The sequence below is a fragment of the Sminthopsis crassicaudata genome, chromosome 3, assembly GCF_048593235.1.
Source record: "Sminthopsis crassicaudata isolate SCR6 chromosome 3, ASM4859323v1, whole genome shotgun sequence".
NCBI lineage: Eukaryota > Metazoa > Chordata > Mammalia > Dasyuromorphia > Dasyuridae > Sminthopsis > Sminthopsis crassicaudata.
In genome coordinates, this window is record NC_133619.1 from 620,304,482 (window position 1) to 620,331,799 (window position 27,318).

General features: G+C 47.8%; 1 protein-coding gene across 2 annotated transcripts in view; it reads left to right on the forward strand.

The window, feature by feature from the left end:
- Window positions 1-3,122: 3,122 nt before the first annotated feature.
- The window catches only part of MASP2 (MBL associated serine protease 2), a 30,959-nt gene continuing 6,763 nt past the window's right edge, over window positions 3,123-27,318 (forward strand). The window contains exons 1-8 of one of the 2 annotated variants that reach the window (XM_074306290.1): window positions 3,123-3,217; window positions 3,854-4,073; window positions 4,673-4,850; window positions 5,269-5,400; window positions 15,318-15,514; window positions 17,318-17,465; window positions 23,543-23,661; window positions 26,510-26,588. In XM_074306290.1, the coding sequence (XP_074162391.1) occupies window positions 3,204-3,217; window positions 3,854-4,073; window positions 4,673-4,850; window positions 5,269-5,400; window positions 15,318-15,514; window positions 17,318-17,465; window positions 23,543-23,661; window positions 26,510-26,588 (1,087 nt within the window). In that variant the 5' untranslated portion in view covers window positions 3,123-3,203. Of the gene's footprint in view, window positions 3,218-3,594; window positions 3,665-3,853; window positions 4,074-4,672; window positions 4,851-5,268; window positions 5,401-15,317; window positions 15,515-17,317; window positions 17,466-23,542; window positions 23,662-26,509; window positions 26,589-27,318 lie in introns of those variants that run through there. The other variant, XM_074306291.1, reaches the window with a different exon arrangement.

A 27,318-nucleotide genomic window follows, 5' to 3' on the forward strand; every position in this document is an offset into this window, starting at 1 on the left:
TTCAGGTTGGACAATTACAAGGTGAGAACTCAGGTTGACTTGATGGAAGGAGCAGGCTCATTGGCTGAGGTGGTTCTTCCCAGAAGCCCTTGCATTATCCCACGCCCATTCTCTGGGAGAATAAAAGAGAGGACTCCCAGAGATAAAAAAAAAAAAGACTCTGCATTGCATCAGGCTTGACGGGGCTCTCTGCAGGAAGGGAAGTCACTTCTCTGGACAAGAGTTAACAGCAACTGCCTGGAGACAACGGTTCGTTATAGGAAGAAGAATCTGTTGGAGAGATTTGAGTAGAAGACACAGCAGATCTCTTCCCAGAGAGTGATCCGGCAGCTTCTAGAGACGACAGCTCGCTACACTAACCCAAGGGGAAAATTCCTCCAAGATCTCTAGTGTGGCAAGCTGGTAATAAGGATTTCTTTTCAGTCTTCCTCTCTTTTCAGCAGCTGAAGAGAGGCTGGAATGGAGTAGCTTCTCTCAGAAGAACATGAATCTCATTTCTCCAGCTTTCACAAAATCCACCATTGAGTCACTGAATAATCAATCTCCATCAATGAGCTAATAATTAAATAATGCTTTACAATTTGCCATTTGTTTCACAATTATCTCACTTTGATCTTCATGGCAGGCTTGGGAGGTAGGTTTTTTTAATTATCCCCAATTTGACATAAAAGGAAACTGAGGCAGAGATTATAGGGTCACACAGTAAGTATTTGAATTCAGGTCTTCTTAACTCCAGCTTCAGAACTCTATCCATTTCACCTCTACCACATGTCTAATATAGAAAAGAGAATGTTGAACTTAATGAGATCTGGGCTCCTATTGCCTAATTATAATGAGCAATGTTGGACCTAGAGGAAAGACAGCAAAGAGAACCTCCCTCCCTTCTTCACAGAGGTGGGGAGCAATGAGTGAGGAACTCTACATACGCTGTTAGATGGCTTGGCTCATTTTGCTGAACTGCCTTTTCTCATCCCTTCCTTTCCCCTCACACTTTTTTATTCAATTACCAGGCATTTCTTTCTGGGGAGAACATGAGAAAGTGATTTATTCTGACATAAAGAGGGGGTGTAAAAGTAAAAGATGTCATTAAAATTACGTATGTGTCCAAAAAGGAGATAGATCTGAGTTCATGGCTCACCCCGACACATCAGCTGTGTCACCTTGGGTACGTGACTGAAGTCTGCGGCTCACCCGTAAAATAAGGACAATCATAGCTGTAGTATCTGTCACAGAGTCACTGTGAGGAGCCCCAAATCAGATCCCGTGTGCAGAATGGTGTGGAAGCTCTAAAGCACAATTCATGTGGGATGAAGACTCCATATTAATTCCATAACTAACCTCCCCAGAGAGTGGGTAGCATTTAAACTCAGGTCTTCTGATTCCACATTCAAGGCTTCTTCCCTCCTCCATCCAGGGTCACTGATGGAGAGTAGTTTGACCTTAGGGAACCTCATCTTCTGCTCCATCTCTCTCTCCCATGGCTACAATCTTCCGCTCGGAGCCTCTTTGGTCCAAGTCAGTAAAGAAGCATTTATTAAGCACCTACTGTATGCCAGGCACTGCACAAAGCATTAGAGATACAAAGATAAACTAAAGACAGTCATTGCCCTCAAGCATGGGGGAGAAAACACAGGGTGGATATGACGTGGATGGACGGCAGTCTAAGAGGAGGGGGCACTAGCAGCTGGGGAAACCAGAAAAGCCTCCTATGGAAGATGGGATTTGATATAAGTCTTTCAAAAGGAGGCTAACAAAGCCAGAAGTCATCAAGGAGGAAGATTTTTCCCATGGATCCTGCCTTTCCTCCTTGGAGAGGATCAAAAATGACATCATTATATTAGAGTAGAGTTCCAGTGTGGCCAATACGAGCTCGGACCACTCTGCCCCAGGCTGGACACAAAGAGTCCCTAGGAACATTTGAGGAGCTTCTCCAACTTCGCGCATCTTGCGCTTCTTCTGAGCTGATTCAATTCTGCTTTTCTCATAGAGAACAGTCCCTTCTCTGAAGAGGGCACTCCATGCTGGGCGGTTCTGTGCCCGTGTCTCCCGTGTCATACAATCGATTCTAAAGTTCTTGTATGGCTTTTTCTGAGAGCGCTTGCCCTGGGTGAGTTCTCCCTAAAACAGAATGGAAGAATATTCCAGGCAGGAGGAGGAGTGAGGAAAAATGCAGTCAGGAGATAGATGTGTGCATCCTCGAGGACTTGGAAGGGAGTCGGTGTAAGAAGATTGAAAAGGGAGGAGGACAAGGTTATAACGAGGATGTTATATTTGGTTCTGAGCATAATAGGGAGTCCCTGGAGTTTATTGAGTAAGGGGAGTGACGCGCTCAGTCATGGAGTACAGGGAGATGCTTTGGCAGTTGAGTGAATGAAAAACTTGGGATAGAGAGACCAGCCAGAAAGTATTGCAGTGGTCCAGGTGAGAGGGAGCAAGGATCTGCATCGGAGGGATGGCTGCTGGGCGGACAGAAGCGATACACATGAGACATGCTGTGAAGCAGACATGGCAGGAATTAGCAACTGATACGGGGATGAGAAGGGAGAGGGAGGAATTAAGAGTGACAGGTAGAAACCTGGTCATTTGCAGAGAGGAAAAGTGGGTTCAGTTTGGGATACGATGAGTTGGAGATGGTTAGGAGAAGTGTCCATGAAGCAACTGGTGTTAAAGGGAGACAGATTATAGACCTGGGAATCATCTACATAGAGAGGTAGTTGAACCCAGGGAACTGAGGAAGTCACCTGGTGAGATAATATGGAGGGATCCAAGCCAGAGCCTTCGAAGACACTCTGGTCAGTGGCTATGACCTGGAGGAGACCGGCCAGAGAGGTGGGCACCTTTGGGGTCAGCAGGGACTCAACAGCAGTGCGGGGGCTGGGGTTGGTCTCCCTCTGCTCCCTGGGGGCCCTTTGGACAAAGTTTGCTGCTTCTCCTCCCCCACCACGCTCCGTTGCTTCGTTCCACACTAGAGGGAAGGGGATCCTTTCATCCCTGGCTCCCTCCCCTGCCTGAGCACTCAGGAGGGTGTGGGCAGCTCTGTTTGGGACCCAGGAATGGACAAGGAGAGATTCGGTCACTCCTGTTCGGGCTGGATTCCCAGAAACCCTGTGTCAGTGAGGGGGTGGGGATAGACCTAGATAAACAGACCAAAGGTGAATGGAGCCTGCAGGCCACTGAGTGACATCCAGCTAGGAGAAGGGGACATGGACTTCCTGCGGTGAGTGGGGCAAGGGGGACACTGCACTCCCCGTGGGAAGGACATGAAATTTCCACCTTCATTCCGCTGGGGCCTGGGCTCTGAGCCTCAACCCTTGCCTCTGAGCCAGGTCCCCGACCCACGTCCTTCCTTCAGCTTGTATCCCACACCCCAAACCTGAACTCTCTTCCCCTAATCCTGTGTTCCTGAGCCCTGGACCTCTCCCCTATGTCTGACCCTTCTCTTCCTCACACACCATAGTAGCCCACATCTGCCAAGATGTAAACTGTGGCTGACTGGCCCATCTCTAGACCCCACCCCTGAGCCTTTAGCCCTCCTTCCCAAGTCCTTCACTCTCTCTGCTCCTGACTCACCACTTCGATCCCAGGCTCTAATTCAAATAATCTAAACCCAGACCCTTTGTCCCCCTCCCGCTCTGTCCTCCTGGCCCTCCAGTCTCTACTCCTTGTGAGTGTCCTTACCTTGGACCCCATCTCCCAAACTCTCTCTGCTCTGTGCTCTGGCTCCCCAGTCTCTGCCCCTGGCCCATCTGAATCCCCTTGGCCTTGGACCCCCATCCCCCAAACCCTCACCCTTGTCTTCCTCTCTCAGCATCTCTGTCCCCACCGCTCTCCTCATCCCCTGTCATCTCCCCAGGCTGAGTTTCCTGCTGGCAATGGCCTTGTCACAAGTGGGCGGACACCCCTGGCCGAAGGCCGTATTTGGGCGCCTCACATCCCCCGGTTTCCCGGAAGTGTACCCCAACAATGAGGAGCAGAGCTGGAACCTGACAGCCCCTCCTGGCTACCGAATCCGGCTCTACTTTACCCACTTCAATCTGGAGCTGTCCTACCTCTGCGAATATGACTTTGTGAAGGTAGCTGCGGAAGCACTGGGTGTGTGGGGGACAAAAGGAGCGTGGAAGGAGCCGGGACCTTGGGAGGGGAGGGGAAGCCGGCCCACAGACCTCCCAGGCTGAAAGGGAGCTGGCTGCCACAGCGGCCCTGGCACCTAGGAACCACTTCCATGATGCTGCTTGAGCAGTCTGGCCTGGGGTTAAAGGGCTTGTAGAACCTGCAGGCAGGTGAAGCTGGAACATGACCCCCAGCTCCCTCTAAATGGACTAGACACACTTCCCTCCCTGCCATGGTGTGCCTGGACCTCCCATCCTTATTCGCAATCCCTGAGGCAACCCCCAAGGTCCTACATCTAGTAAGTGTCTGGTCAGAATTCGAATCCAGGCCTTCCTGACTCCAGGTGTGGAGCTCTGTCCGTCGCCCCCCCCCCCCCCCCCCCCCCGTCTCTCATCTCTGCCCTGCCCACCCCGCTCAGGGAGACTGTTCAGACCCAGGGCTGCTGAGGGCTCCGCTGGCATAGGGGCTGGGAGAGCCGGACTTTGGGGAGCCTCGAAGGGGCCCCCAAGGAAGGCCTGGCCACTGATCTCCCCTCTCTCCCCTCGCCCTTCTCGGGAGGCAGCTCTACTCTGGGGACAAGCTGCTGGCCACGCTCTGCGGGCAGGAGAGCACGGACACGGAGCAGGCGCCCGGCAACCACACGTTTCACTCGGAGGGCAACCGCCTCCGCGTCGCCTTCCGCTCCGACTATTCCAATGAGAAAGACTTCACCGGCTTCGAGGCCTTCTACGCGGCCGAGGGTGAGTCCTGTGGTCCGAGCGGTCCCCCGTGTGGAAGCCCACAGGAGGGAGAGGCGGGAGGGGACCCCTCCTCCACATCCTGTGACTCAGTTTCCCCGTCTGAGAAGCTGCTCTCCTCCCACCTGAAGAGCTGGGGACCAACTCAGGAGCTCAGAGCTAAAAGGAGTCTTAGAGACTGCCTAGTCCACCCTGCCCCCATTTTACAGAGGAGGCAACTGAGGCTCAGCTGACTTTCCCAGCAGGATTTAAGAACACACTAGGCGGCCAGTGGAAGGTTGGACAGATGAGCTCTTTCCCATTTAGGAACATGTCCCCTCCTTTCTCCTAGTGGGCTGTGGAGCAGGGGCCTGGTCTGTCCTAACTCTCCCTGCAGCTCCAGCAGGCAGGGAGTCTGACATGTCACCCCCTCCTCCCGCAGACATTGACGAATGCGGGGTACCCCCCGGAGCGGACCCCATCTGTGACCACCACTGCCACAATTACCTGGGCGGCTTCTACTGCTCCTGCCGAGCCGGCTTCAAACTCCACAAAGACAAGCACACCTGCTCCGGTGAGAGGCTGCCCCCCCCTCGCTTTCCCTGCTCGTCCTCCCTGCCTTTTCTGGACACTTGTCCCCTGCCCTTCTCCACCTGCGGGCTGCCCCCAGAGCTGGGACCCGTGGGCTAAGGAGAAGGCATCGCCCTTCCCCAGCTCCCTCAGGAGGGGCAGGGCCCAGGGCCCAGGCCGGAGGGTGAGGGAAGGGCCCGGACAAGGCCGACGCAAGGCGTGCCTGAGAGCGCAAGCTCTGAGTCTCATCGCCCTCGATGTTTACCTCCCCTGTGACTTCTCTGGCCTCAGTTTCCTTCTCTGTAACATGAGGAGCCAGGATGAAGGGTCCTCCAAGGTCCCTCCCAGCCCCGGGGTCCATGAGTCCAGAATGGGACGGCTTCGGATTTTACCTCCCTCCCATTCCGTCTCCTTGCCTCGTCTTCTGCTCGTTTTAGCTCGCTTTTCCAGGGTCCTTTGGTGCTTGGCTCCCTCCTTGATCACAAACCCCGATCCCAGCTCCTTCCGGGGGGTACAAACACACGAGCCCCCGCTGGTGGCTAGGCTGGGGGGACATCTCCACTCTGAGACTGGGCGGGTCTGAGGAATTGCTGCAGGTTTTGTGAGAGATATTATTCCTGTTGTTATTATTGACAATCATTAGGCAGGTCTTTTCTGCTCTCCTATCTCTGTCTCCTCGGACAGTCTTCCTGGAGCCCCTCCCCTTTGCCCCCTAACCCCCTGTCCCTGTCTCAGGGTGAGAGCGGAAAGCCTGGCTCTTCAGGATAGCCTCTGATATCATTTCTTTCCTATCTTTATTTTCCAGCACAAGATAATTAACATCCCCTTAGCCAGGAAAGCCAGCGAGGGTCCTGGGGCCAGGGCCAGGCATGGGCCCTGCTGGATGAAGCGTCAGTGCCAGGAGGCGGCTCTCTGCTGCCCGCACCCAGACAATAAACCTGGCTTTCTCCCAGTGCTGCCCAGTGGCTGCCTCCGGGCGTGTCTTTGTGGGGGAGGGCAGCCCAGGGACCTAGAAGGACATTGGGAAAAATATTGTGGCCTTGGAGACCAGCCCCTTCTACCGGGAAGTGGGAGGTGGCTACCAGCCTTTGGGGCCGAACAAGGGCATAAGGCTTTGCTGGTTTTCTCCTGTCTTTTTCCCTTTTCACAGAATTACGGAATGTCAGAGCTAGGAGGGCCCTTAGAACCCAGGAGGTCAGAGCTGGGAGGGCCCTTAGAACCCAGGAGGTCAGAGCTGGGAGGGCCCTTAGAACCCAGGAGGTCAGAGCCGGGAGGGCCCTTAGAACCCGGGATGTCAGAGCCGGGAGGGCCCTTAGAACCCAGGAGGTCAGAGCTGGGAGGGCCCTTAGAACCCAGGAGGTCAGAGCCGGGAGGGCCCTTAGAACCCGGGATGTCAGAGCCGGGAGGGCCCTTAGAACCCGGGATGTCAGAGCCGGGAGGGCCCTTAGAACCCAGGAGGTCAGAGCTGGGAGGGCCCTTAGAACCCGGGATGTCAGAGCCGGGAGGGCCCTTAGAACCCGGGATGTCAGAGCCGGGAGGGCCCTTAGAACCCGGGATGTCAGAGCCGGGAGGGCCCTTAGAACCCAGGAGGTCAGAGCTGGGAGGGCCCTTAGAACCCAGGAGGTCAGAGCTGGGAGGGCCCTTAGAACCCGGGAGGTCAGAGCTGGGAGGGCCCTTAGAACCCAGGAGGTCAGAGCTGGGAGGGCTCTTAGAACCCAGGAGGTCAGAGCCGGGAGGGGCCTTAGAACCCGGGAGGTCAGAGCCGGGAGGGCCCTTAGAACCCGGGAGGTCAGAGCTGGGAGGGCCCTTAGAACCCGGGAGGTCAGAGCTGGGAGGGCCCTTAGAACCCGGGAGGTCAGAGCTGGGAGGGCCCTTAGAACCCGGGAGGTCAGAGCTGGGAGGGCCCTTAGAACCCAGGAGGTCAGAGCTGGGAGGGCCCTTAGAACCCAGGAGGTCAGAGCTGGGAGGGCTCTTAGAACCCAGGAGGTCAGAGCTGGGAGGGGCCTTAGAACCCGCGAGGTCAGAGCCGGGAGGGCCCTTAGAACCCGGGAGGTCAGAGCTGGGAGGCCCTTAGAACCCAGGAGTCAGAGCCGGGAGGGCCCTTAGAACCCAGGAGGTCAGAGCAGGGAGGAACCTTAGAACTCAGGATGTCAGAGCTGGGAGGGCCCTTAGAACCCAGGAGGTCAGAGCTGGGAGGAACCTTAGAACCCAGGAGGTCAGAGCTGGGAGGGCCCTTAGAACCCAGGAGGTCAGAGCTGGGAGGGCCCTTAGAACCCAGGAGGTCAGAGCTGGGAGGGGCCTTAGAACCCGGGAGGTCAGAGCCGGGAGGGCCCTTAGAACCCAGGAGGTCAGAGCCGGGAGGGCCCTTAGAACCCAGGAGGTCAGAGCTGGGAGGCCCTTAGAACCCAGGAGTCAGAGCCGGGAGGGCCCTTAGAACACAGGAGGTCAGAGCTGGGAGGGCCCTTAGAACCCAGGAGGTCAGAGCTGGGAGGAACCTTAGAACTCAGGAGGTCAGAGCTGGGAGGGCCCTTAGAACCCAGGAGGTCAGAGCTGGAAGGGCCCTTAGAACCCAGGAGGTCAGAGCTGGGAGGACCCTTAGAACCTGGGAGGTCAGAGCTGGGAGGGCCCTTAGAACCCAGGAGGTCAGAGCTGGGAGGGCTCTTAGAACCCAGGAGGTCAGAGCTGGGAGGGAATCTTAGAACCCAGGATGTCAGAGCTGGGAGGGCCCTTAGAACCCAGGAGGTCAGAGCCGGGAGGGCCCTTAGAACACAGGAGGTCAGAGCTGGGAGGGCCCTTAGAACCCAGGAGGTCAGAGATGGGAGGAACCTTAGAACTCAGGATGTCAGAGCTGGGAGGGCCCTTAGAACCCAGGAGGTCAGAGCTGGGAGGGAATCTTAGAACCCAGGATGTCAGAGCTGGGAGGGCCCTTAGAACCCAGGAGGTCAGAGCTGGGAGGGCCCTTAGAACCCAGGAGGTCAGAGCTGGGAGGGCCCTTAGAACTCAGGATGTCAGAGCAGGGAGGGCCCTTAGAACCCGGGAGGTCAGAGCTGGGAGGGCCCTTAGAACCCGGGAGGTCAGAGCTGAGAGGGCCCTTAGAACCCAGGAGGTCAGAGCTGGGAGGGCCCTTAGAACCCAGGAGGTCAGAGCTGGGAGGGCCCTTAGAACCCGGGAGGTCAGAGCTGGGAGGGCCCTTAGAACCCGGGAGGTCAGAGCTGGGAGGACCCTTAGAACCCAGGAGGTCAGAGCTGGGAGGACCCTTAGAACCCGGGAGGTCAGAGCTGGGAGGACCCTTAGAACCCAGGAGGTCAGAGCTGGGAGGGAATCTTAGAACCCAGGATGTCAGAGCTGGGAGGGCCCTTAGAACCCAGGAGGTCAGAGCCGGGAGGGCCCTTAGAACACAGGAGGTTAGAGCTGGGAGGGCCCTTAGAACCCAGGAGGTCAGAGCTGGGAGGAACCTTAGAACTCAGGATGTCAGAGCTGGGAGGGCCCTTAGAACCCAGGAGGTCAGAGCTGGGAAGGAATCTTAGAACCCAGGATGTCAGAGCTGGGAGGGCCCTTAGAACCCAGGAGGTCAGAGCTGGGAGGGCCCTTAGAACCCGGGAGGTCAGAGCTGGGAGGACCCTTAGAACCCAGGAGGTCAGAGCTGGGAGGACCCTTAGAACCTGGGAGGTCAGAGCTGGGAGGACCCTTAGAACCCAGGAGGTCAGAGCTAGGAGGGAATCTTAGAACCCAGGATGTCAGAGCTGGGAGGGCCCTTAGAACCCAGGATGTCAGAGCTGGGAGGGCCCTTAGAACCCAGGAGGTCAGAGCTGGGAGGGCCCTTAGAACCCAGGAGGTCAGAGCTGGGAGGAACCTTAGAACTCAGGATGTCAGAGCTGGGAGGGCCCTTAGAACCCAGGAGGTCAGAGCTGGGAGGGCCCTTAGAACCCAGGAGGTCAGAGCTGGGAGGGCCCTTAGAACCCGGGAGGTCAGAGCAGGGAGGGCCCTTAGAACCCGGGAGGTCAGAGCTGGGAGGGAATCTTAGAACCCGGGAGGTCAGAGCTGGGAGGGGCCCTTAGAACCCAGGAGGTCAGAGCTGGGAGGGAATCTTAGAACCCAGGATGTCAGAGCTGGGAGGGCCCTTAGAGCCCAGGAGGTCAGAGCAGGGAGGGCCCTTAGAACCCGGGAGGTCAGAGCTGGGAGGGAATCTTAGAACCAGGAGGTCAGAGCTGGGAGGGGCCCTTAGAACCCAGGAGGTCAGAGCTGGGAGGGAATCTTAGAACCCAGGATGTCAGAGCTGGGAGGGTCCTTAGAACCAGGAGGTCAGAGCTGGGAGGGGCCCTTAGAACCCAGGAGGTCAGAGCTGGGAGGGAATCTTAGAACCCAGGATGTCAGAGCTGGGAGGGCCCTTAGAACCCAGGAGGTCAGAGCTGGGAGGGCCCTTAGAACCCAGGAGGTCAGAGCTGGGAGGGAATCTTAGAACCCAGGAGGTCAGAGCTGGGAGGGCCCTTAGAACCCAGGAGGTCAGAGCTGGGAGGGCCCTTAGAACCCAGGAGGTCAGAGCTGGGAGGGCCCTTAGAACCCAGGAGGTCAGAGCAGGGAGGGCCCTTAGAACCCGGGAGGTCAGAGCTGGGAGGGCCCTTAGAACCCAGGAGGTCAGAGCTGGGAGGGCCCTTAGAACCCGGGAGGTCAGAGCTGGGAGGGCCCTTAGAACCCAGGAGGTCAGAGCTGGGAGGGCCCTTAGAACCCAGGAGGTCAGAGCTGGGAGGGAATCTTAGAACCCAGGAGGTCAGAGCAGGGAGGGCCCTTAGAACCCGGGAGGTCAGAGCTGGGAGGGCCCTTAGAACCCAGGAGGTCAGAGCTGGGAGGGCCCTTAGAACCCGGGAGGTCAGAGCTGGGAGGGCCCTTAGAACCCAGGAGGTCAGAGCTGGGAGGGCCCTTAGAACCCGGGAGGTCAGAGCTGGGAGGGCCCTTAGAACCCAGGAGGTCAGAGCTGGGAGGGCCCTTAGAACCCAGGAGGTCAGAGCTGGGAGGGAATCTTAGAACCCAGGATGTCAGAGCTGGGAGGGAATCTTAGAACCCAGGATGTCAGAGCTGGGAGGGCCCTTAGAACCCAGGAGGTCAGAGCTGGGAGGGCCCTTAGAACCCAGGAGGTCAGAGCAGGGAGGGCCCTTAGAACCCGGGAGGTCAGAGCTGGGAGGGTCCTTAGAACCAGGAGGTCAGAGCTGGGAGGGGCCCTTAGAACCCAGGAGGTCAGAGCTGGGAGGGAATCTTAGAACCCAGGAGGTCAGAGATGAGAGGGCCCTTAGAACCCAGGAGGTCAGAGCAGGGAGGGCCCTTAGAACCCGGGAGGTCAGAGCTGGGAGGGTCCTTAGAACCAGGAGGTCAGAGCTGGGAGGGCCCTTAGAACCCAGGAGGTCAGAGCTGGGAGGGCCCTTAGAACCCAGGAGGTCAGAGCTGGGAGGGCCCTTAGAACCCAGGAGGTCAGAGCAGGGAGGGCCCTTAGAACCCGGGAGGTCAGAGCTGGGAGGGCCCTTAGAACCCGGGAGGTCAGAGCTGGGAGGGCCCTTAGAACCCGGGAGGTCAGAGCTGGGAGGGCCCTTAGAACCCAGGAGGTCAGAGCTGGGAGGGCCCTTAGAACCCAGGAGGTCAGAGCTGGGAGGGCCCTTAGAACCCGGGAGGTCAGAGCTGGGAGGGCCCTTAGAACCCAGGAGGTCAGAGCTGGGAGGGCCCTTAGAACCCAGGAGGTCAGAGCTGGGAGGGCCCTTAGAATACAGGAGGTCAGAGCCGGGAGGGCCCTTAGAACCCAGGAGGTCAGAGCTGGGAGGGCCTTTATTGACCACCCAGTCCAATCTCATTTAATATAGGAGGAAACTGAGTCCCCCAAATGAGAAGTGAATTTTTCAAAGTCATGCATGAGTTAGTGGCAGAGCTGGGCTTAGATTCCAGGTCTTCACCCAACCTTGTTTGTGAAAACAGTTTTTTTCCCCCAAAACTCCTGGTAGTTGTGCAAAGACAGCCTCAGCCCAGGTGCCTCATAATCATCTGCTTCCTATATCCCCGTGCCCCACCCCACCCTCCCTGAGGTACCACTCTGATCCTTTCCATTCATCCCCAAGATTTAAGGTCCCCTTCCATCTCCCCCCAATCAGAATGCTTCTGCCCTCCCTCTGGTGGCTGCTGTGCTCACTTGCATTGAAAGGCTCAGCAGCTGGTGTTTCTGGGGCCGGGCCCAAATAGCTCCCCCGCTCTAAGCCCCCACTGCTCAGACTCCCTCAGTCTTGGCTCCATGTTGGTCAGCAAGAGAACTGAATGAGGTTCTGTCCCTCTCTTACTTATTGCAGGAATGGGGAGGGGAAGGGAGGGTCACTTCTCAAACCTGTGCTTTCAGGTCACTGGGATCTGTGCAGCGCTGGGGAAAGAATCCTGGGTTCAAATTCTGATTCTGAGACTTGCTAAGAGTGTAGCAAGTTTGGCTGTGTCCCTTCACTAGTCTGGGCTTCCTGTTGTTCATCTGTAAACTCCAGGGACCAGAAGCAGCACAGAAAGTCCCTTCTGGCTCTCAGCTGACCCCCCTGAGAACTCTGCAGGGCCCCAGAGTAACCCTTCTCTGAGATGCAGCCCAGGAGCATCACTGCCCCATCCACAGGAAGCCGGTCTCCGTCTCCCTTTCCCCAAAGAGCTGACCCACCTCCGGCTCAATTGCAATCTCTTGAGATCATTAGGTTGAAGAACTGGAAGCTCCGGCCTTGAATGCTGAGACAGAGACAAAGAGACACAAAGAGAGAGACAGAACGAGATACACATAGAGAAACAGAGAGAGAAAGAGAGACAAACAGGAAGAGACAGCGAGAGAGTGATAAAGATGGAGAGGCAGCGACAGAAACAAAGAGACAAAGACAGAAAGAGTGTGTGAGAGAGAAAGATAGAAACAAAAACAGAGACACACAGAGAAACAGAAAGAGAAAGAGGTAGAGAGAGAGAGAAAAGTAAGAGAGAAACAGAGTGTGAGAGAGAAAGAGAGAAACAGAGACAAAGAGTGACAGAGAGGGAGAGGCAGGGACAGAAACATAGAGACAAAGACAGAAAGAGTGTGTGAGAGAGAAAGATAGAAACAAAAACAGAGACACACAGAGAAACAGAAAGAGAAAGAGGTAGAGAGAGAGAGAAAAGTAAGAGAGAAACAGAGTATGAGAGAAAGAGAGAAACAGAGACAAAGAGTGACAGAGAGGGAGAGGCAGGGACAGAAACAAAGAGACAGAGAGAAAGACAGAGACACACAGAGAAACAGAAAAAGAGACAGAAACAGAGACAGAGAGACAGAGTGACAGAGATGAGAGGCAGCGACAGAAACAAAGAGACAAAGACAGAAAGAGTGTGTGAGAAAGATAGAAACAAAAACAGAGACACACAGAGAAACAGAAAGAGAAAGAGGTAGAGAGAGAGAGAGAGAAGTAAGAGAGAAACAGAGTGTGAGAGAGAAAGAGAGAAACAGAGACAAAGAGTGACAGAGATGGAGAGGCAGGGACAGAAACAAAGACAGAGACAGACTTTATTTCCAACCCACTTGGTGGGTGCATAGAGGCTTAGACTTACAAACAGTGAGGTGGGCTCTGGGTTTAGATCCTGCCTCAGACACCAGCTGTATGATCTTGGACAAGTCATTTAGTTGGGGCTCTTTGCCTCAGTTTCCCCATGTATAAAATGAAGGAGTTGAATTTCATGACTTGTAAAGTCCCTTTTACCTCTTAATCTATGGTCTCAGAAGTCAGGAAGTTCATCTCTGCCTCAGACACCAGTTATCTGACCATGAGAAAGTCAGCATAACCATGTGTCTCAGTTTCCTCATCTGTAGAGTAAGGGTATTGTGCTAAATGACTTTGAATCCTTCAAACGAGTATTTATAGAGTACTTACTATGTGCTATGACTGTGCTGGGTGCTGGGAATATAAAGGCCCAAGTGACATAGTCTCTGCCGCCAAGGACTTTTTATTCTATTGGAGGAAGCAGCTTGTACAGGTCTGAGAACGGCTCAGAATTCTGGGCCTTGGAGTTGAAGCACACCCATAACAGATTATGAGCCAACAGAAGCGAGTTTGGGAGGGATGCCCTTGAGGGAGCATCTTAAGAAAGATCGGACGGGGCTTGAGCCCAACTTGGAGAACAGAGACCCCAAGACGGAGGAGGGAGAGCTTTCCAGGTCCGGAGGGAGTTAGGGGAAGTGTGTCCAGAATATTGGTCAGACCAATATTGGCTTGGCTGGAAGAGGGAATGGAGGGAAATAATCTGAGAGACAATTGGAAAGGTGGGAAGGGGCCAGTCTGAGAAGAGATTTAAAGAGCAAAGAGCATTTTATATTTGATTCCAGAATTAGTAAGGAGCCGCCGGAGCTATTTTGAATAAGTGTCTACAACGAATATGGATTGGAGTGGAGACACAAGGCCATGAGACCAAATAAGGGCCAGACTGGAGATGATGAACTAGATTGTGGCCATGTGAGGGGAGAGGAGGAGGCTATTGCAAAGACACCGGAGGGAGAAACGACAAGATTTGACAAGAGATTGGATCTGTGGGGAAAATAAGAGTGAGGAATCAAGGATGACATGGAGGTCGTGAGCCTGAGTGACTGGGAGGCTGACGGTGCTCTTGACATTAGGAAAGCCAGGAAGAAGGAGGGTTGGGGGAAAGATAATAAGAGAAAAGAAAGAGAAAGAATATAATAGTATATATATGTATGTATGTATGTATGTATAATACATATGTAATAATATTGTATAATACAAATATAGTATAATATAATATAGAATAGTACAATACATATATAATAAAATAGTATATGTATACTATTATGTTATATTAGTAGGATAATAATATAGAGTATATAGAACATAATAGTGTACATATAATACATAATAGTAATATAATATATAATAGTATAGAGTATATGTATAGAATATAATAGTGTATATATAAATACATATAATAGCATAGTATTCTATATATTCTAGTAGTATAATAATATATGTATAATAATATAATATAATATATACAACAGTATAAGTATGTACATAAATAGTATATATATTATATATAGCATATATATAATGGTATAATGCATGTATAATATAATATCATATATATTACATATATATATATACACATAGTATATACATAATATGTATATAGTATATATAGAATACATAGTATGTATAAATATATAATAAAATACATATATAATATTACACAGGTAATAGCATATGTATAATAGTATAACGTAACAGTTTAATAGTGTATATATAATAGTATAGTATAATAACATATAATAGGACTATAATAATACAGTGATATGCAATAGTATAGAGTATAGAGAATGTGATAGTGTATATATATAATAGTAGTATAATAGTGTAGATTATATATATATAGAGAGAGAATTTAATAATATGGAGAAAAAAGAAAAGAGGACCGGACACAATTAGTGGGTGTGATGTGGAGGAGAAGTGAGCAAGGAATATTGCGGGTGCCGTGATCAGCCAGGTTGCCCAGGTGGAAAGCCAGCACTCTTTGACTTTGGCTGATGGGGGTTCCAGGGGCACTCTGCACAGCGGTCATTTGCAGGCCGATCTGAGGTTACCTGAGAAGTTTACTCGCCTGAAGACTTCTCTGGGCTGGCAAGTTGCCGACATTCTCGGTCTTGACTCTCTGCAGACCAGTGGAAGCAGCCCCAAGGGCCAGATCTGGAACCCTTTGTTGGCTGGGGGCTGGCTTCCCAGCTTTGTGACTCAGGCTCCTTCTAAAGCAAGAAAGGGTCATTCCAGCTCTGGGTCTGGAGTTGGGGAAGATGGTCAGATGTAATGAAAGGTGATTTCTATGGTGAGAGGAGTGAGGGGGAGTTTGAAGGAGTCAGGTTCTCATTCTGGCTCTTGTCCGTTCTCTTGACAGCCCAGTGCTCAGGCCAGGTCTTCACCGAAAGATCTGGAGTGATCATGAGCCCCGACTACCCCCAGGCCTACCCCAAACTCTCCAGCTGCAGCTACAGCATCCAGGTGGAAGATGGTTTCAACATCATCCTAGAATTTGAGGACTCCTTTGATGTGGAAACTCACCCAGAGACCTTGTGTCCCTATGATGTGCTGAAGGTGGGTTGCCCGGGATGTTTTCCAAAAACGTGGCTCATGTGTTTAGACCAGCAGTTCCCACACTTCATCCCACTATTTTGTTTCCTGCTCTTGGATTAGCTTCCCACACCCCCTCCCCCTTCCAGTAAACATGCAGATGGGAGTCTGCTTCTGGACCATATTGTTGCTATTTACCCAGCATTCATTTCCTTTCACAGAATCAATCCCCAAAGCTCTCCTGCCCTTTTTAGTCTGAAAAAAATTCCAAGCCAAATTTCCAAGCCCACTTGAGGTATCTGTGCAGAGAAGTGAGTAACCTTCTTGTTAGGTCGGGCATCCTCTGTCAACAACTGTCCTTATAATGGGGGAATATTCTTTTTTTTTTTTTTTTTTTCCTTTTCCCTGAGGCAATTAGGGTCAAGTGACTTGCCCAGGGTCACACAGCTAGGAGGTGTTAAGGGTCTGAGATCAGATTTGAACTCAGGTCCTCATGCTCTATTCACTGTGCTATCTAGTTGCCCCATGTCCTTATAATGAGATAGTAAACTAGAGCATGATTTGAGTTTCCCCAAGGGGTCTTGTGCCTCCAGTTCCCTTCCTCTTCCCAGGAGCATGGAGCTGGGGATTCTGGCATTACTGAGTCTTTCCTTTGGAGTTATTACTGTCTTCTCTCAGATACACTCATGGTGCTAATAAATAACAGGAGAAACATTAGCTCCTTCACCACGGAATGTTAGATGTGTAGGAAATCTTAGGGCATAGAATGTCAGAGCTAGCAGAGACATTAGAACATAAAATGTTAGAACCGGGATGTCAGAGCTGGGAGGGCCCTTAGAACACAGGCTGTCAGAGCTGCAAAGGCTCTTACAACCCAGAATGTCAGAGTCAAGAGGGGTCTTAGAACATAGAAAGGTAGAGCTGGGAGGGCCCTTAGAATAGACAATGTTAGAACTGAGAGAAACCTTATAACAGAGGATATCAGGGCTAAGTGGGATCTTAGAATATACATATAAAAAATTAGAAATAGAATGCCAGAAATAAAGATATAGAACATCAGAAATATAGACTATGAAATGTCACAATATAGAATATCATGAAATGTTAGACCACAGAATGTAAAATCAGAAGGGATCTCAGAATATAAAATGTCAGAGCTGGTGGTGATATTTTTAGAACATAAAATGTTAGAACATAGAACATGGAATATTAGAGATGGAAGGGAATTTAGAACATGAAATGTCAGACTGAGCTGGAAGGGATTTAGAACATAGTCTAGTAGAGCTCCGAGGGCCCTTTAGAGACCAGTTTATTTTCTGTAGGAGGAAGCTGGGTCTCTGAGAAAGGCAGTGCCGTGCCCACGGTCTTTCAGTTCGGAGCTCAGGACAGGGGTTTCCCCACTATGGGACATTGTTCACTTTGGGAGGTGCTGTTTGGGCTTTAAGTTCTGGCTCCTGTACTAAGACAGCCCAGGATGGTTAGATGCTGCCAGAGTCAGATGATAGCCCTCACTTTGGCTGGCTCCCCCAGAACCTGGAAGCCCAGACTGAAACATTTCCCTTCAACATTCTCCATCGGGGCCCAGACCATCTGGGAAAACTGGACCTGTGACGGTCAGATGTGGGGGACACACTCGCTGCTCCCATCGTTTCTTCCCTGTGCTATCATCACCATCCCCACCATGGCTGTTGCCACTGAGCCTTTACTGCTACTGTTCTTTTTGGCTTTCAATGTCATGCTGCTTCATCAATTCCTTGGGACCCTCCTCCCACTTCAATTTCGTCCATAGAGATGTACCTACAACTTTGTGTGACTTTATCGTTTCAGATTAAAACAGACAAAGAAGAATACGGTCCATTCTGTGGACAGACCTTGCCCTCCAAAATTTACACTAGAAGCCACAGTGTGACCATCACCTTCATCACTGATGACTCGGGAGACCACACCGGATGGAAAATCCGATACCTGACCACAGGTAGGAGTCTCAGAACTTCATCAGAAGTCTCCTACGTTCCAGCTTTCAGCAGGCTTAGGAGTTTGTTAGGAGAGGAGGAAGTCACATCTTGGAGCTGTTATGGTGCTTCCTTTAGAATGGCAAGGTTACTGACACTGTAACCTGTATTCAAATCCTGTCTCTGACACTTACTACCTGTGTGACAAGACAGTTTACAACCTCCCTGAACCTCAGTTTCATCACCAGTAAAATGAGAAGATTGGAGATGATTCCTAAAATTCCCTCCGGATCAATGGATGAATTTGGCCAAAAACAATTGGCTGCCTTCTCTGATCTGGGCTAATGATGCAGATGTTCTTATCTTCTGTATGAGGGATGAAGTTTTCCCTTCTTCAGCCCAAACAAATCTTCCAGTACCTTGAACTGTCACTCTGAGAGATTCATTTCTTTGGGTGAAGGTTTAGGGAAGGTACTCTTACTTTTTTGTGTGTTACGCTGGGTAAAGCATGTAGATTCCTCAGGGGGAAAAAAAAAAAAAAAAAAAAAAAGATTTGTGGCCATTATTCATCATTGAAGGAAATACTAAAGTTTCAATGTTTTTGTTTGTCTAACTGTTCCTGACTCTTTGTGACCCCATTTCCAAATGGGAGTTTTCTTGGCAGAGATACTGGAGTGGCTTGCCATTTCCTTCTCCAGCATTTTACAGCTGAGGAAACTAAGGCAAACAGGATGGAGTGACTTGCCAGGGTCACTCAGCTAGGAAATGACTGAGGCTTGTTTTCCTGACTCTAGGTGTGTGCTTTATTCATTGCTCCATTTGGCTGCTCCAATTTTCAGTAAGAGGTCAGAGAAAATAAAGATACAATTTTTTCCCCATTCAAGTTCAGAGGCCCCACTGAAACCTATTCATGAATGACCCCTTGAGGGTCTAGGAACTTCAGGGGGTAAGAATCCCTGGCGTGGAGATTTATACTTTAATGGCAAATTCCTAAAAATAGTCCTGGATAGAAGACACATTAATTCCAGTTTTTGTTTCAATTTAACAGGGAAGGAATGAACATGAATATAGTATTTATCACATACTAAGCATTGTTAACAAAATCTTATCTAATTCAATTCACACAAGAGTCCTGGAGGTATGTGTTATTACTATTTTCATTTTACAGTTGAGGAAACTGAGGCAGACAGAGATTAAGGATTGGAACTCTGTCTTCCTGACTCCAAGTCCAGTTTTAGCTGCTTCAGACAAAAAGGAACAATTCTTGCTCTCAAGGAGTTTATGCTCTACTGAGTAAGGGTGAGATAACAGGAACACAGATACATAAAAATAAAGTGATTGGGAGGACAGCGGTATAGATGGCACAGTGGATAGAGTACTGGTTCTGGAGTCAGGAGAGTTTAAATCCAGCCTCAGACACTTAACACTTCTTAGCTGTGTGATCCTGGGCAAGTCATTTAACTTCATTGACTTGCTAAAAAAAAAAAAAAGTGATTTCAAAATGGAGGAATGGAGTGCTTCAACTGGAAGAGTAGGAAAAGGTTTCGGATAGCCTCTGAGCTGTGCTCTGAAGCAGCCTGGGGATTGATTCTAAGAGATGGAAGTGAATAGGGAGAACATTCCAGGAGTGGGAGATAATCAGGTGGGAGAAGGAATAACTTATTTGGGGAACAATCAGTGGGCCAATTTGACTGGAATGGAGAGTGGATAGGAAGAGCAAATAGGAAGCTCTCAGTGAGGAAATAACCTTTATTAATGAAAGTCAGCATCTCTAGGTCATTTAGAGTTCCCTGGGGACACTGAGAGGGTGAAGGGAGATGCCCATGATCACATAGCTACGTCTTCCTGACTTCATGAGGCTTCTATCCACCCAGCCACACTTCCTTTCTGGAGGAAATATATACAGATAATTAGTAGAAAGTTCACAAAAACTAATAGGCATCCAGGAGAAAAGCTCTGGGAAAAGGGGCTATGGCCCCTTAATCTAGGGTCACATAAAAGCAAGATGAGTTTAGTTGTTTCTCTTAAAGATCCTTTCCAGCTTTGGCAATCTAGTTTCTAAGTTTTAGGTGAGGTCTTTTTCCATGCTGGATTGGTCATTTCCTAGGTTAGGTCCTGGGGAAGGCTTTTCTAAAACCAAATACATTTCTGGAAAGCTTTATTTGGCTTCATGTGGGGAGTTAATTAAGCAGGGAGCAATGAGATCAGATCTGGATTTAAGGAAAATTATTTTGGCAGCTATGTGAGGGATGGTCCAGAATTCTCAAAACACTTTCTGTCAACAGAGACTCAGTCTTTCTTGAATCATTTGGCTAATACTCCAAAAGCAGTGACAAATCCTACCTTGTACACCAAGCACAGGCTTGGTGATTTTTAAAAACATTTTTCCCAATTTGGGAAAAATGTTTTATTTTTATTTAATCATCCCTATTTTCATTGCCTTCATTACTTTCTGTAAAATAAAGCAAATGGACTTGATGAATGAGACTCTGAACAAGATAATTTCTCAAATTCCAAATTTTAGGTTATAGAATCTCAAAATCTTATTGTCCTCAAAAGGAGTCTTGTCCAGTTCTATAACAAAGGAATAAACAAATGAATAAAGTAATGAAAAAGCATTTATGAAGTACTCATAAGATGCAAAGCTGGCCAAGATTCTCCTGTACATCTTCTTAGTAGGATTCAGTTGATAAGTAAACAAGTATGATAGAATGGGAAAGGCCCTAGACTTAGGTTCAAATCCTGGATCTTGGATAAGGGGAAGGGGAGAGACTGGACTAGAAATCCCTTTAGTTCTATAGCTATGATTCTAGAATCACCTTGAACATAATATATAATATATAATAATAATATATATATTATATAATATAATATATTCCCCTATAAGGAGATTTCTGAATCATAAAATCTTAGCATTGGAAGGACCTTAGAGGCTGGCTGATCTAACCCAAGTCTTTAGGTTTTTATTAATAAGAATCCCCTGTATGATGGAACTGACAAGTGGTCACTCAGCCTCTACTTGAAGAGCTGTGATGGTGGAAACTTCTCACTTCCTAAGGAGGTATATTCTACTTTTGGACATCTCTTTTTTGTATTAAGCTGAAATCTGCCTCTTAAATAATCATTCAGTTAATAAGTATTCAAGTGTGTATTATTAGAGACATCTCCATTCCAAATGTTCATGTGGATTCTTTGTGCCCAACCTATGGTAGAGCCTTTCAAGCTAATATTGGTCTTAGCAGCCACAGTTAGACACACTGTACCTTGACTCCAATATGGTGGTGGTTATTTTGGTCCTTTTTGAAAAAGAACCACCAATCATTACAAGGCTCTGGGGATACAAATACATAAAAGAAAATAATCCTTTCAAAGATCTTATATTCTCATGGAAGAGATAACAATTACACATGAAATATAAACTGAGAAATCATTAATATCTACAAATTAATTCAATAGCAGATGGTTTGGAAAGGAGCAAAGGGTGTTAGCAGTTGGTGAGATCAGAAAGAGCTTTATGTAGAAAATGGTGCTTGAACTGGGACTTGAAGTAAGGATTCTGTGTGGTGGAGATGTGGAAGAAGGCCATTCCAGGCATAGGAGATAGCTAGGATAAAGGCTAAGAGATGATAAATGGAGTGTCGTGAGGAATAGCTAAACGACCACTATGGCTGTATTACAGACTGTGGGAAGGAAAATAATGTCCAGTGAGGCTGGAAAGAGAAGGCTTTAAATTGCTTAAGGCTTTATTTTATTTTTTTTTTAATGGGCTAGTGAATTTATTGGAGTTTTGTCAAAATGACACTTGAACAATCATGTGGATTTTTAAAATAGTATTTTATTTTTCAAAATATATGTGAAGATAGTTTTCAACATTCATTTTTGTAAAACTTTGTGTTCTATTGCACAATTGTTTTTTTTAATAACAATAATTTTTTTAAAAAATATTTTTAAACACATGCAAAGATAGTTTTCTACACTAACCCTTGCATAATCTTGTGTTTTAAGTTTTTTCCCCCTGCCTGGAAGGGTAAGGACAGGGAAAAGGGAGAAAATTTTGAAACACAAAAGTTTTGCAACAGTGAATATTGAAAAGTATCTTTGACATATTTGGAAAAATAAAATACTATTAAAGGAAAAAAAACCCAAAAAAACCTTTGTATTTCAAATTTTTCTTCCTCCCTTCCTTGCCTTCTTCTTCCTCAAGACAGTAAACAATCTGATATGGGTTAAAAATGTGCTGTCCTCTTAAACATATTTCCACATTTGTCATATTGCGCAAGAAAAATCAGACCAAAAGTGGGGAGGAAAAAGGGGAGGAAGAAAGAAACAAGCAAAGAAAAAACACAGAAAGTGTTTTGAGAGTTCTGGACCATTCCTCACATAGCTGCCAAAATAATTTCCCTTAAATCCACAGATCTGATCTCATTGCTCTCTGCTTAATTAACTCCCCACATGAAGCCAAATAAAGCTTTCCAGAAAGGTTGTGATTGGCATTCTCCATCCCAAATCCACTGGAATTATTAAGGTTTTAAAATTAAACAGAGGAATATGTATTTTATCAGAGAGCCCATTGGGGCAGATATTGCATTGGAATTCTGTACTTTAGGAAAATCCTTTTGGCAGCTGCATGGAGAATGGACTAGAGTGGAGACAAATGGGAGGCAGGGACATCAATTGGGAGGTTATAGCAATAAAGTAGGTGAGAGGAAAGATTAGGGCCTAAAACAAGATAGCAGCAATTTGAGTAAAGAAAAGGAGTCTGATGAGAGCAATACTGTGGAGTTATGGAAGGGCCAAGATTTGATGACTAGTTGGTACACAGCGAGGAGCCAAGTATAAAGATCAGGATGAGGGAGGCACTTGGTCTGAAATGATCTGGGCTCTTTAGTGGACAACAAGCTCAGTATAAGACAACGGTGTGATATTAGGCTGCTGAGAAAGCTTAGGTAATCTTAGGCTATATTGAAAGAGTATCTAGGACTAAGGAGGTGATCCCCCTGTTTCAATGTGCCCTGAAATTGTGTCTTCATTTCTGGGTGCCCCAGTTTAGGAAAGGTGAAGAACAAGCACAAGAAAACAGACGGAATGCCGAGGGTTGTATTTGAGATCATGCCGTATGAAGCTAGATGACCGCTAAGACAGAGTCTGGACTAATCAGTCTCTGAGATCCCTTCTCTGGTTCTAGGAAAATCCAGTCCTTGGTTCACATCATCAGGTGCTCTTCACCCCTTCCTTTCCTCCTTTACCCACTCTACTAGTCCTGAATACCCCAAATCCATCCAGACTGCTTGACACTCACATAGCTGGGATAAGACCAGAGTTAACACCCCTATTTCTTCCTGTGAAATGGAAGAATCATTGAGCCTTACTCTTAGCCATGTTTTATATATGTGACTCACTGATGCAATCTAGGGACCCCTAGACTTTGCTATTGGTTTCTCTGCTGCATCTTTTCAGGGTCGTTTGAATTGCCCTCCATCTAAAATGTGCTATTCCCCCCAATTAGAATGTGAACTTTCTGGGGGAAGGACTTGGGTTTTTTTTGTTTGTTTGGTCTTTTTGCTCAGCACAGTGCTTGATACATGGTAAAGACGGCATAGTGGATAGAGCACTGGCCTTGAAATCAGGAAGACCTGAGTTCAAATCCAGCCTCAGACACTTTACATTTCCTAGCTGTGTGACCCTGGGCAAGTCACTTAACCCCAAATGACTAAAAAAAAAAAAAAAAAAAAAAAAACCCAAAGATACATGGTCCCTTTTCATCCATTTATCCATTCACTTTCTCCAGATTTGGGGGAGAAAAAAGTGGAATGTACATTGAGACCCCTCCCGCACCTTAGAACTTTGGGGCCCTCCATCTAAAACGTGCTGTCCCCCCCAATTAGAATGTGAGCTTTCTGGGGGAAGGACTTTGGCTTTTTTTGTCTGTTTGGTCTTTTTGCTCAGCACAGTGCTTGATACATGGTAAGCCCCTTTTCATCCATTTATCCATTCACTTTCACCAGATTGGGAGGAGATAAAAAGCGGGACGTACATTGAAACATTATTTCTTCTAAGACTAACTTTAATCTTGTAACATTTCTTCTCCATCCTTGCTCAGCCCAGCCGTGTCCTAATCCAATATCGCCACCTCATGGCCGCATCGCGCCAATGCAGCCGAAATACATCTTGAAAGACCATTTCTCTCTCTCTTGTGAGACTGGATACGTCCTTTCCAAAGTAAGTTCTAGAGAAGGAGAGGGCCTTACCCCGGAAGGCCCGACTCCTGGTATTTCTGCCCCCTGTCCTTTGGAGGCCGGGACAGAAGGTTGGGGATCAAGAGAAACAGTTTCTGTCTCTGTCAGCCCCCGGATTTAGGACCCAACAAAGGCTGAGTCCAAAGGCGGGCGGGCAGATGGGTTACCTGTCCAGCGAAACACCTCTGTATTAAAAGAGGCAGGCAGTCCCCCTGGCCCAGAGATGACCTTCCTCGGCAACAACTCCTGGCCCCCCATGCACCAAAAAAATGAGATGCCAACAAGAATTCGTATATTCTGCAAAGTTATAAATAGTGATCACTGGTCAGGGAGAGGGAGTATAATTTTAAAAAATGCTTAGCAAGTTGCTTAAGTGGCCCAGGTAGGAGATTAACACGTCCTCTTTATGTTCTTCAAAATTGTCACTAAGTCCCTGTAGTAAAAAGTAATAATCCTGAAACGATAGCTAGGCAATCCACAGTCCTGCAGAGGGACAAAAGAGAAGAAGGTGAGACACTTTTCTCACCTTAGCAAAACTTCTAGTTCCCCTTTCCCATGATGCCTTGGCTAACGCTGATGCTGCATTGCCAGGAAGCCTTTGAGTCACAAGGAGGTCTCTGTCCAAGCTGCCTCTTTCCTTGTTGGAGGCTTGTTGTTGGTTTTCCTCCAGTGAGGAAGAATTCCGGGGTCACTTAGAATGGCAGAATGGGAAGGCTTTTTAAAAATCTTCTCTTGTGCCCACCTATATTTTTAAAATAAAAATGGAGGCCCAGTTGGGTGGATGACTTGCTCATTCCTACAGTTACAGTAGCAGAGACTCGATCCACACCAAGATTCTTGGATACCCCAACTAGGGACTCTTTGTTATTTTAATAAATATTTTTATTGGTGCCTCTTCTTTTTTACACCAGATGCTCCCCTAGACACACACACACACACACACACACACACACACACCACGCCACACAATACACACACATCTTATAGAATCTTCCCGGGTAACAAAGGCCAGGGTAGCAAAGAAATCCAACACATTGACCATATCTGACAACTTCCCCTTGTGCTGCACCTGTAAACACTGGATCACACACAGATTCAGAGCCAGAAGAAATATGGGGGGCCGTGAGCTCTAGAGAGAGGTGATTTTCCAAGAGTTGCTCAGTTAATAAATGTCAGATTTGAACTGAGAGCTTCCTGACTTCCCAATCCCAGAGCTCTAGTCACTGTGACTTCTCTTCCATGGAAGATGCAACTTTTCTAGCCCTGCCCCCCCTTCTTTTTCCACCCTCTCTCCCACTGCCTCCCTCTTCCTCAATATTCTTCTCTTCTTGAATTGAAAAGTTAAGTGAACACATCTGGTCTCAAATAGTTCCTAGCTGTGTGATCCTGGGCAAGTCACTTCACCCTGTCTGCCTTAGTTTTCTCATCTGTAAAATGAGTCAGAGAAGGGAATAGCAAACCACTCCAGTATCTCTGCCAAGAAACCCCAAAGGGAGTCACAAAGAGTGGGATATACCTGAAAATGATTAAATAACAACAAACATCATGCAACTAATATTTCTCAAAGAACAAACTTAGATCTAGGTCTTTTCTGAGTTCAAGATGGACCCTCCATCTGCTCTGCGATATGATCTCCACATCATATATGAGTATATGGTATCTAAAAAATAATATAGCAATTAAAGCTACATTACACAGTGAATCCAGAGCTGGATTAAAAGTCAGGAAATCCCGGGTTTTAGTTCTTCTTGTGACATTACCTATCTGGTAACTCCCTATACTGATAAAGGTACGAATTCTCTTCTCTCAAGAGAAAAACAACATCCCTCCACCCTGGCATACAAAAACCTAAATACAGCTTAGAACATAGAGAGATGACAGATAGATAGACAGACAGAGGGACCAATATACATATGGATGGATGGATAGTATGAATAGATAGATAGTAGATGGTTGGATGATAGATTGGATAGATGGACCAATAAATGAATGGATAAAGAAATAGATAGTAGATACAGACAGATAGATAGACAGATGGATGGATAGATAGTAGGTAGTCGGATGATAGATTGAATAGATAGATGGATCAATAAATGGATAGATGCTGGGGGAGATGGTGGGGAAAATTTGGAACAATTGTCAATGCTAAAAAAATTACCCATGCATATATCTTGTAAATAAAAAGCTATAATAAAAATAATAATAAATGGATGGATGGATAAAGGGATAGCTAGGCAGACAGATGGATCAATAGAAAGATGGATAAATGGATGGATGAATGGATGTATAGATAAATAAACAGGTGAATTAACATATATATGGATAAATAGATAGATAGAGACGTGGACCCAACATATATATTGATAGATAGATGGACCAGCATACACATGAATGGATGCATGGATAAAAAAGAGAGCATTTATTAAGCACTTACTTATATGGAAGAAACTATGCCGAGTGCTGGAAATACAAATACAAGCAAAAAGAGACAGCCCTGACCTCAAGGAGCTTACCTTCTAATGGGAAAGATAGTATATGAGAACTGAACAATAGGAAGATTGTGCTACCTACAAGAAGGAATGAGATAAAAGTATAGTGGACTTACAAGCTTGAGCAGTTCCTAAAAGGAGGTTCCATGCATGGACTCCTCAGTGGGAGGAGGAGAGTCCCAGCAGTGGAGGTTTCTGGCTGAGAGGCAGCTGCTAGCCAGGAGAGTCAGGAGCTGAGTGCAAGAGAACACTAAGGAAAAGTCAGTTTCTACATTACCATTTTTGTGATGTCACCAACTTAGAAAACTTTTAAAAACCAATGTTTTTTCTTTTTCTCCTCAGGAAGAAAGGATTTTGGAGTCTTTTACTGCAGTCTGTCAGAAAGGCGGAACCTGGGACCAAGCAATGCCAAAATGCAGCAGTAAGAGGCTGATTCCAACAGTAGGAATGATAATGGTTCTTTTATCTCGACAGAACAAATCAGAAAATAGGGTGTAAAAGCCTCTATCCCAAGGAAGGGAGATTTAAGTCCTACCAACTTGTAAATCACGCTTTCTTCACTTATTTTGATACCAAAAAATAGCAATAGTGATCAAAAATCAGAATGCTCCAGAATGCTGGATTGCAAAGTAGGTGAAGCCCCTGACCATATCCTTTTTTGTTTTTATTTAATGCAAAACAAAAAATATATATACGTGAGTCCTTTGAAGGAAAAGAAAAAGGTGGACCTAGTGGATGAAATTTTACAGAAGATTAAAAATTGTAAAGGAATTGTCATTCCAGAGTACCCAGTAGAAAGTCTATTGTAAACCATATAAATGCATTGTTTAAATTACCATATTTCAGATACACTAAATAGTTATTGAGCATCTGCTGTATGCACAACTTGCCTTTTGCATCTGATTTAACTACCTTCAAGAGGCCTTTCCCAAGTAGTTGTTAGTGTCCTTCAGGACCTCATATTATTGTGTGCTATTTTTGTATTTCTACCACTGTTTCTTTCTCTCCTTGTCTGTAACAGAGTGTCTCACTTCCTCCTCTCCTTTTCCCTTCTATCTCTGCTTCTTTTTCCTCTCTTCCTCTCCCCATCTCTTCCTCCTCTATGTCTCCCCTCTTTTCTCCTCTGTCCCTCTGTCTCGTTCTTCTTTTTC